This window comes from Myotis myotis, unplaced genomic scaffold (genome assembly GCF_014108235.1).
Source record: "Myotis myotis isolate mMyoMyo1 unplaced genomic scaffold, mMyoMyo1.p scaffold_m19_p_3, whole genome shotgun sequence".
Classification (NCBI taxonomy): Eukaryota; Metazoa; Chordata; class Mammalia; order Chiroptera; family Vespertilionidae; genus Myotis; species Myotis myotis.
The window spans coordinates 26,850,107-26,860,563 of record NW_023416335.1 but is presented as its reverse complement, the minus strand read 5'-3'; the positions used below and the strand labels follow the sequence as shown (position 1 = coordinate 26,860,563).

Sequence of the window (10,457 nt, the reverse complement as noted above, 5' to 3'; positions counted from 1 at the left end):
CAAAATGCGGAGACAAAGAAACAGGTCACAAATGGCAGAAATGGAGGAAAGCAAACGACTGGATATAGAGTTCAAGGCCACGTTTATAAGGTTTTTCAAGAATTTTATGGAAACCGCCGATAAATTTAATGAGTCCCTCAATAAGTATAGTGAGACCATGGAGGACATGAAAAAGGACCAACTAGAAATTAAGCATACACTGACTGAAATAAAGAATAATTTACAGAGATCCAACAGCAGACAAGAGGATCCCAAAAATCAAGTCAAAGATATGAAATACAAAGAAACAAAAAATACCCAACCGAAAAAGAAAAAAGAAAAGAGATTCCAAAAATATGAAGATAGTGTAAGGAGCCTCTGGGACAACTTCAAGCGTACCAACATCAGAATTATAGGGGTACCAGAAGAAGAGAGAGGGCAAGATATTGAAAACCTATTTGAAGAAATAATGACAGAAAACTTCCCCCACCTGGTGAAAGAAATAGACTTCCAAGTCCAGGAAGTGCAGAGAACCCCAAACAAAAGGAATCCAAAGAGGACCACACCAAGACACATCATAATTAAAATGCCAAGAGCAAAAGACAAAGAGAGAATCTTAAAAGCAGCAAGAGAAAGACAGTCAGTTACCTACAAGGGAGTACCCATACGACTGTCAGCTGATTTCTCAACAGAAACCATGCAGGCCAGAAGGGAGTGGCAAGAAATATTCAAAGTGATGAATAGCATGAACCTGCAACCAAGATTACTTTATCCAGCAAAGCTATCATTCAGAATAGAAGGTCAGAGAAAGACCTTCACGGATAAGAAAAAGCTAAAGGAGTTCATCACCACCAAACCAGCATTATATGAAATGCTGAAAGGTATTCTTTAAGAAGAGGAAGAAGAAAAAGGAACTCTTACCATTTGCCACAGCGTGGATGGAACTGGAGAGCGGATAAATACCACATGATCTCACTCATTTGTGGAATATAATGAACAACATAAACTGATGAACAAGGACTGATCCAGAGACGGAGAGGCATTGATTGGACTGTCGGGCTTTGGAGGGAGGGTAGGGAAGTGTGGGGGTAAGGGGGAAAGATCAACCAAAGGACTTACATGCAGGCATATAGGCCTAACCAATGGACATGGACAACAGGGCGGGGGGGGGGGGGGTGAGGGCAGGAGCGGGGGCGGGGGGGGTAGAGGGTAACGTGGGGACAAGGACACATATGTAATATCTTAATCAATAAAAATATATTAAAAAAAAAAAAACAAAAAAACAAGTGGGGAAGAATAAGACAAACATCCAAGTTCAAGTGGGCCCCCCTTGAACTTGACAAAGGTGGGTGGAATGAGCCCAGCGGGTGCACCGCTCCCTCAAGGCACGACTGGAGGACAGCGACTGGCCTGTCCCATGCCTGGAACACTAGTACTTAAGTGAGTGAGCGTGCCAGGACTTGCTCTGCTGAACAGTCAAGCCATATGTAGTTTTCAGCAAGCCACAGCTAAGGCTGAGTCCAAGCCATCTGCTTTTGTAAATAAAGTTTTATTGGGACATACCCATTCCTTTAGGGATCATCCTGGCTGCTTAAAACTACAGCGCTGAGTAGTTGGGACGGAGACCGTCGTCTGACCAAAGAGACCATCTGACCCGCAGTGCACTTTAAGAGACCTGGCATAGGCCAGACCTCCTGGAGTCGGGCTGGCTCCGCCTGTAACTCTTGGCCAAGCCACCGCTTATCCTCCTGTGCCTTGTTTCCGCATCTCTGAAATGGGGGCCCCCCTCCTGCTTGTCATGAGGATGACACCAGTGCACAGGGAATGAGGCACCTGGGAGAGCTCGATCATGTCGTCCTGGACCAGAAAGCTGATTTGCAAACATCCAGATGTCCCCAGCTCAGCTGTCCAGGCGACAGGGACTTAGGGGAAATTCTGCAACCAAAATGCAAGAGACCTCCAGAGGCCCTCAGCCCAGCGCATGTCTTGTATCTTCCTGGAAATGGAAGCTCTCTGGATCCTCTTCCTGAGAAGAAAAGGAGGGGGAGGGGAGGTGGAAATGGTCAGGCCAGGAGCCCCCCGACCCACAAGAGGTTAAACGGGCGCCTGGCAGTTCACTGGCTCTGCCTCAGGTTTCCCGGTCATCCGTGCCTCCCTCTCACAGAGGTGCTGGAAGCATGGGCGCCAAGCGACATCAGGACAACCCCTGAAGGCTAACACTTGACGTGCAGATAAACTAACCGTTATGGATCATCTCCCTCTTTTTTTGAGTGGTGCTTCAATCATTTCCTGCCCACCAGGTGCTGGGGACAAGAGGACTCCCACAGATCCAGCCTCCCCCACAGCTGCATTTATCCAGAAACAGCATCGCAGCACAAATTGTCCAGGTGAGGCAGGCCCAAGGCACCAGCTGCAGGTTGTCCCTGAGGACCAGGCTCTGCATGGAACAGTGACCACCCCACAAAAGACCAGGCTGGCCTCAGCGTACAGAGCAGGCACATTTCAGGCCTGAACTGATTCACCCCAACTGTTGGTGTTTATTGAGCATCTTCTGGGTGCCAGACACCCTTACGAGGTGCTAGAGACAGAGCAACGAACAAGCCAGATGATAGGACTTATATATATCCAAGTGACCATGGGCCGCAGGTCATGGGTCACCATGTGGGAAGTGTTGTGGGTGGGAGCACTGTGGAATAGAGTACAGTCCTTTTCTGTCTCTGTCGCCTTGGCGGACACTTCCCAGGCCTTCCCCTTCAGAGCCTGGAGTCTGGCTGCAGAGATAGACCCTGGTCAGCCCAGGAGCTCAGGCTGTGCCCCCACGGTTGGTGCCCCAGAGAGGTTTCTGCGCTGGAAATGAAGCCTGTACCTGGTGTGCACCCGCTACCTAACACACACCTCCCTCCCCAGCCTGGCTGCCAAGGTGGCAGCTGCTTCTGCTGACCTGAGGTGATTCGCGCTTCCCTGACACCGGGCATTTGTTGCAAAGAGACACAGCCTTGATGAGAGACAAAAAATGAGACTCCGAGACTCCGTATTCCCTGGAGACAGTGACTTCCAGACTTCCTTGGCCCCGAATTAGGGGAGTGGAGAGTGGGAGCCTCAGGGAGAGGCTGGATGATGAAGCAGCGGCTGATCCTGACCCTCAGGCACCATGCTACCCTCCGAGCTCTCCCAGGGGGCCTGTACTGAGCTGCACAGAAGTGAGAAATGAGCTACACTGCCAGGTCTCTGACTCAGAGCTCTGTCTCCCAACATAGCCCCCAGCAGAGTCTGTGAGGCCAAGGTGCTCTCCTGGCACAGCCCTCTTGACCTTGAGCCAACTTGTCCTGTAGTCGGTCAACAGATCACTCAGGGTTCCAGCAGAGCAGTCCCCACCAGGCACGCCAGGCAGGGGCTATCCTCCCAGAAGTCTGTGTCGGGGCCTGTGCACAAGGAATCCTGTGGTGCGAAGGGTCTCAAAATAAGCTCTGCCTCCCAGAGCCGCTGAATTTGGGAGGAAGGTACAAGCCCAGCATGCAGGTGCAGGAGGCCCTGTGTGGGGCACCACCTAACAGCACCTGAAGAGAGAGGCCTCTGAGCAGGACCAGGTCAGACCCAGAGACAATCAGGATACTGAGGGGGCAAGTCCTGGGTTCAAATCCCACGTGTACCACAGACACTTCACTTCTCCCTAAGACTCCGTGTTTTCTTCTGGAGAAAAGATGAGGGAAGTGATACTTAGCGTCTATCATGATTGTAAGGATGAAATGAGAGCCACACATAAATGTCTGTAAACTATAAAGCCCCATTTTTACTTTCTCAGAACAAAAAGTTCCCATGCCCAAAGCAGGCCCCTGGATACAGTTACCGACGAGGTTCCAACAGGACTTCCCCAGGGCTGCCCCGAGCGTGGTCACCTGCCCCCGTCCCTCGCCTGTCCCCTGTCCCTCACCCACAGCCAGCCCAGGCTCCAATCAGAAGGCTGTGATAAGCAGAAGGACAATCCTCCACCCTCTGAGCTTGAGTGAGTGAACCTTGCCCTGGAAGCCTATCACAGTGCGACCGCAACACTGTCCTAGGCCACACCATGGCCGGCCTGCTGTGCCTCCTCCTGCTCAGTGCCTCCCTGGCCAGCCTCCTGTCACCCGGGGGAAGTGGTAAGCACCCCTCGACCTCAGGCTACAGTGGTGGTCTCCTGGAGGAGGAGAAAGGGTGGGGAGCTGAGGTGATGCCCTTGAACCTCCACAGTGTATCAGTGATGGCGAACCTATGACACGCGTGTCAGAGGTGACACACGAACTAATTTTTTTGGTTGATTTTTCTTGGTTAAAAGGCATTTAAATATATAAAATAAATATCAAAAATATAAATCTTTGTTTAACTATGGTTGCAAATATAAAAAAATTTCTCTATGTGACACGGCACCAGAGTTAAGTTAGGGTTTTTCAAAATCCTGACACGCCGAGCTCAAAAGGTTCGCCAACACTGAGTAGATAGTGGGTGCCTGTCCCCTGTCAAAGGCTGATATGAGACAGCTGGGCTTGGTGGTCTCAGCCAAGGTAGCTTAGGGCCAGGTGTGCCTCCCTGTGGGTGGAGAGTCAGACAGCCGGTCAGAGGTCATAAAGACAGATAGAAACACATGGGCAGAGGAAGAGGGAGACAGACAGAGAAACATAGACAGACAGAAAGACAGAGACAGACTAACACACACACACACACACACACACAGAGACAGAGGGAGAAAGAGAGGCAGAAAACAGAGAGGGGGACATGAAGAAAGAGAGGGAGCGAAGGGAGAGGTGGCAGGTAGAGACAGAGAGAAGCTGCTTTCCTCTACCAACATGAGCTGGGGGAGAGGAGGGGAGGGGGTCGGTCCCAGGCAGAGAAGAGTGCCCACAGCAGGGCAGGGAGGAGAATGAGAGAGAAGCTGGTGTTGCCACCATCAGGCTGGCTCAGCCAGGGGGAGGGGCTGCCCAAGGCTGGCTCAGATGGGGGTGTCTGGACCTTCCAGGGCCCCAGGGCCTGTCCAAAGAGAAAGGGCTCAGAAAGGAGAGAAGCAGAGCAAAGTCAGAAGAGAGAACAGAGGTGGCATCACCCTGAGGTTTGTCTGCATCCTGGGTCAAGTGCAAGGACAGGAGCCCTGAGGAGCGACCCAGGTGTGCAGGAGAGGAGAAAGCGGTAAAAAGTCAGAAAATGAAAGAGAAAAGCAGAACAGGGAAGAAACCCATGGAGGGGAATGAGAGGGGAGAAACTGCTGTGCGGATTTTATTTCAAAGTCAGCACTTGGTATTGAAGCAGATATTCGAAGTAATGGGGGAGGGGCCCAGAAATACTAGCAAGTTTGAGGCTGATGCTATTGGGGTAACACTCATGTCACAAAAAGAAATGAGGAATTTGGAAGGGAACGTGATTTGAGGTAGGAATGAAGCGAACCTTCATTGAGCACCTAATGTGTGCCACACTGGACACTGGGAAGTGCATACACTCTTTAAAACACCTCGAAGAAGTAAGCCTATGTCTTGTAATTTGCATTTGCCAATATTAAGTAGTAGGTGACCAAGGTGTATTGGAAACTCAGGGCTTCTAGATTCTGTAGTACTGGGTGTGTGTTTTGGTTTTGGACATGGGAGTTTGGAGTTTGCGATGAGAGGAGATATCCACCACGATGAGAGAGTTGAAAGCAGAGAGCTGGGATGAAAGTTGGGACTAGCAATACCAACGTGGAGAGTATTATGGTGAAACTCTAAACTCTTCAGTGGAGAAAAGAGAGAGGAGTGCAGAGGGCGAGGAAAAGAATCCGAGGGCCTCCTGTACCACAATGGAAAGAAGAAAAGGAGTGGTGAGTGAGGGAGAGATAAGACTCAGGCAGAGAGTGGGGACAAGCCAGCTGCAGACAGAGAGCACAGGGAGGACTCAGAGGCTCTCTGACCCAAGACGTTTTAACTGGCAGGTCACGGCTCATATGTGAGTCATGAAATCAATTTAGTGGTGTTTTGCTTTAAATGAAAAATAACAGAATCAAGTACAAAATTTTGTAATAAGTACTATTTTGTAGAAAATTATAGTAAATACTATTTCTTGAAACTTCTGTTTTTGTTATTGCTGTTGTTATTTTTCTTTGTAATTCTCACCTGAGGATATGTTTTTAGTGATTTGAGACAGAAAGGAAGGAAAAAAGAGAGAGAGGGGGATGGGGGGGAAGAGAAAGAGAGAAAAATCGATGTGAGAAAGAAACGTCAATTGCTTCCCACACGTGCCCTGACTAGGGTCGGAACCCACAACCTGAGTGTGTGCCTTGACTAGGAATCTGTCACCTTCTGGTGTCCCAGACGATGCTCCAACCAACTGAGCCACACCAGCCGGGTGGAAACTTCTGGGGTTGTTTTGTTTTGTTGTGTGTGTTTTTTAATCATCACCTGAGGATATTTTTCCATTGGTTTTTAGAGAGAGTAGAAGAGAGAGAAATATCAATGTGAGAGAAACACATTGATTGATCACCTCCCTCACACACTCTGACCACAGCCCCAGCCAGGGAGGAGCCTGCAACCAAGCATGTGCCCCGACCGGAATCAAACTCAGGAGCCTTTGGTCCATAATCTGATGCTCCATCCACTGAGCCAAACCAGCTAGGGCAAAACTTCTGTTTTAATTTGTGTTTGGGAGTCCTGGGACTTGATATAAATCATCTATAATTGTAGATTGTGATCAAAACGTATCACAACTCCCCACTGAACTCTGACCGGCAGGGTAGGTGAGGCTCAGGGTGAGGATGAGAGTGGAGGGGCACAGCCTGAGCCAAAGCAGAGTGGCTTGTTAGGGGGAGGGAGGTGACAGTGGCCTGGAACCACTCTGAGAAGGGAGAGTTCAGGAGAGGGGGTTTGCATTGACCACCCTAAAGCTGGGTGTGAATGTGCAGGGAGGGTGGTAGTGGATTGGATGGGATGTGTCTACGTCTCCAGAAAAGGGTGTGTGGGGTCTAGAACAGGCACTGTATGTAACTCAAGGAGGAGTCATGAGGGAGGTGGGCATTTCTTTCCCAGCTGCCTGGTGCCTGAGGAAGGAGTTCTCAGCCTTTTGCAGCAGGGAGGAGACCTGATACTTTGATAAGTACTTTGTGTGCTTCCCTGTCTTCCAGTGTTCATCCACCGGGAACATGCCAACAGCATCCTGGACAGGGTCCGGAGGGCAAATTCATTATTTGAAGAGATAAAGAAAGGAGACCTTGAAAGAGAGTGTTGGGAAGAGACTTGCTCCTACGAAGAGGCCCGAGAAGTCTTTCAGGACACGGAGAAGACGGTAAGGGTTGGTGAGACGGGGAGACCAGTTGTGGACAGTGCTGGGCCTGAATGGAGATGCTGTCTGCCCCGTTCCCTGTCTGTGAAGGCTGTCAGTGTCGCCCACGCTGGGCCTTCACTCCATGCCCTTCTGTGCTGTGGCCTTGTTACAGAAAAACCGGACCAGAACCAAACAGCGCTCTGAGAGTTTGGAGTTACACTTTATTCACCGCGGCAGGCTCAGGAAAATGAATCCAAATCTAAGCACAGCTACAAGCAGAACTTCCCTTTTTATAGAAGAGCCAGCTCTTTGTGTGCTTGCTGGTGGCGGCCTTGAAAACTATACAGTTCTATCCAATTAAAAAATGCACCTGGCATGGCATTGGGTGTATCTAGTCTCTGGCCTACAAGGTCAGATAGCTAAGTTTATCTCCCCCACTATTCAAGCAGGCTAGAAAGCAAAGTTACTTTTTCAGAATAAGAGGCCGTCCAAAGAATAGCAGAGAATTCCAAATAGTATTTTTACAGAATAGGGATTTTCCTTCACATTCCCCCCCCACACACACACACTTGTTTTACAAGCTTTTTAGCCTTATGGTACAACAACCACGGGATGTTAAGGTGAACAGGGGCGTTGACCGATTTTTTACTACTTCCTGCTGAAAAAGAGCGATGTCCAAGGGGTTAACATCCCATTTCTTCCTCTTGGAGAGGTTAGTAGGGAATTCTTCTGGCTTGTAGGACCATTTGAAGTTTAAAGGCATCTAAATGGGATGAGATAAAGCGAGTAAACAGAATTAGAAGACATGGTCCTAGGATTACGGTCATGAGTAGTATTAACAGTTGTCCTGTCAATGGAAGGAGCTATTTCCAGTTCCCCCCCGCCCCCCTTGCAGCCCAGGTCTTAGATAACTCCTGTTTTATTCATCTTGTTTCTTTTTTATGTAGGAAGTAGTAATTTTATGGTGCTTCTGTATTCCAGCAAGGGCAGAAGAGTTCTCCTCCTGGGACTAGCATCGGGCTCCTGCAGTACTCATAAAAAGATAAAATGAGAATTACTAGAAAGATAAAAAACAATGATTATCCAGAAATACCAGAGCATTTTGCCTTTAAGAGAAGATAAGAAATAAAGTGTAAGGAAGAATTCAGCAGGGTGTTCTCTGAATTCTTTGGAGCAGGTTGATTAGCCAGGTCCATTGTCTTCTTGAGGGTGATCTGCAGTGGGTGTGTCTGGTCAGAGGTCACCTTCCAGTCAGGCTTCTTGCTGTCCTGGGCACAGAAGGAGCTGGGCTTGTGACCTGGCAGAGACAAACTATAACAAATGGTCCGGTGGAAGGGAAAGAAAATATTTCAGTTTTAACAATCTCTATTGAAATAGGATTTTTCTTCTTAAAATTCCTCTATGGTTATTAAAAAGCCAAATTAAGATTAATTTATCTACTGTATTCAATTTGGCCTGATGTTTGCATAAATAAACAAGAATGGTAACTGACTACCTTTGCTGGAATTTCATGGCTGAATTTTACAGAGAGGAAGGGAGAGAGTTAGAAACATCGATGAGAGAGAAACATTGATCAGCTGCCTCCTGCACATCTCCTACTGGGGATATGCCCGCAACCAAGGTACATGCCCTTGACCAGAATCGAACCTGGGATCTTTCAGTCCGCAGGCCGACGCTCTATCCACTGAGCCAAACCGGTTTCAGCTACATGGTTGAATTTTAATGTGCCCCGTAGGGCCAGGAAGCCAAGCCATCCAGCTGCCATCAGGCCTGCCTGCAGTGTCTGCTGAGTTAGGTGAATCCCTCACCTGTAGCAACTCCACCTGAGCCCATGCTCTAGGCTTTAAGGCCCATCTCAGTAGCCCTCCTACTTGTTGCAGCCCAGAGTGTGTGGGGGTTCCGCAGGGATGCAGAGGCATCCTATTGCTCCCCTTCTACTCTGACCAACTGCCAGTGATGGTAGGGCATGGGCCTGATGCTCCAGCACCAGCCATTTTCAGGGCTCCCAAGAAGGATACCAGGCTTTTTCCGTGGCACTCTTATTGGCTTCAAGTCTTTAGAGTCCAGATAGGTCTCTTTAAAACATGATACTCCAGTTAAAGTTTTCTGTTAATAAAATCACTATTAGGAACCAGTCTTATTGAATCTATGCAAAGAAATGTATTGCCATGATTTATTAAGCATTGCCAAATTTCAGAGGAATTATATAAGGAGAAAAACATACTGACTTGATATGCTCCAAGATTTCCTGATTTTCCTTGCCAGTCCCTTTTCATGGACTCTTCAGAGTAATATAACTGTCTTCAAATGGCAAGAAGAAATTTACAATATGTTTATATTCAAATAGATAGTTATAGGTCCCCCTGTAGTAGGGCTCCCCTCACTTGACTTGTTTTCTCAGAACGGATTAAAGGAGCTCTATTTCCTTACAGGGTCTCACATGTCACAGGACCTCACAGGGTCTGTAATTCCTGTACCAGAGGGCTACTATTTACCCCTTTACTACTTCCTTCTGTTCCAAACAGGCCTTCCCCAGTTTTCTACAGTTGAGGTTTGTACCACCCCTGACATGGGCATGGTTACATAGGCCTGCCAGATAGTATACAGGCTGCCAAATGTTAACTGTCTCTTAATAGAGACCAAAACCTGATGGGTATTCTTCTTTGCCCAGTTGGGCACCTGCCCTCTTGGCAGCTAGACATCCTTTACTTTTGGGGTTCACCCACATAGTCCCTTTTCAGGACAGTTAACATATGGCTATAACAATGGCCTTTAGTATGGGAAACTGAACACTTGCCAGTTACTCCCAAAGAGTACCAAGGACTGTAGACCAACACAGGTCTACAGCAACTGCTGACAGCTACATTCAAACCTGCAAGAGAATCAAAGGTTAATACAACATATTAATACAATGAAATATAATATTGGCAGCATGGCCGCTTCAGGAGCCAAATCTCATGCTACCAAACATGACACATGGTAGGGCTATACAAATACCTTTGAGGGAGGGCAACTAAAGTTCACTGTTGACTCTTCCTACACAAAACAAAACTTTCCTGGACTCTCTGGAGCCATGTCCATGAGAAGAAGGCATCAGCCAAGTCCATCACGTAGGGCATTGCTCTAATGCCATACAGGGTGATCCATGCTCTTGGCTGCAACCAGCACCTGGGAATGTAGCAGGGGAGTCATCTTGCTCAGTTCTCTGCAAGCCACAGTCAGGG

General features: G+C 48.3%; 1 protein-coding gene across 1 annotated transcript in view; it reads left to right on the top strand.

The window, feature by feature from the left end:
* The first annotated feature begins 3,982 nt into the window (after positions 1-3,982).
* LOC118651396 (coagulation factor X-like) overlaps positions 3,983-10,457 on the top strand; it is a 42,510-nt gene continuing 36,035 nt past the window's right edge. Inside the window, exons 1-2 of the mRNA XM_036300529.1 lie at positions 3,983-4,115; positions 7,094-7,254. Coding sequence (XP_036156422.1) covers positions 4,046-4,115; positions 7,094-7,254 — 231 coding nt within the window. The 5' untranslated portion in view covers positions 3,983-4,045. The remainder of the gene's footprint in view (positions 4,116-7,093; positions 7,255-10,457) is intronic.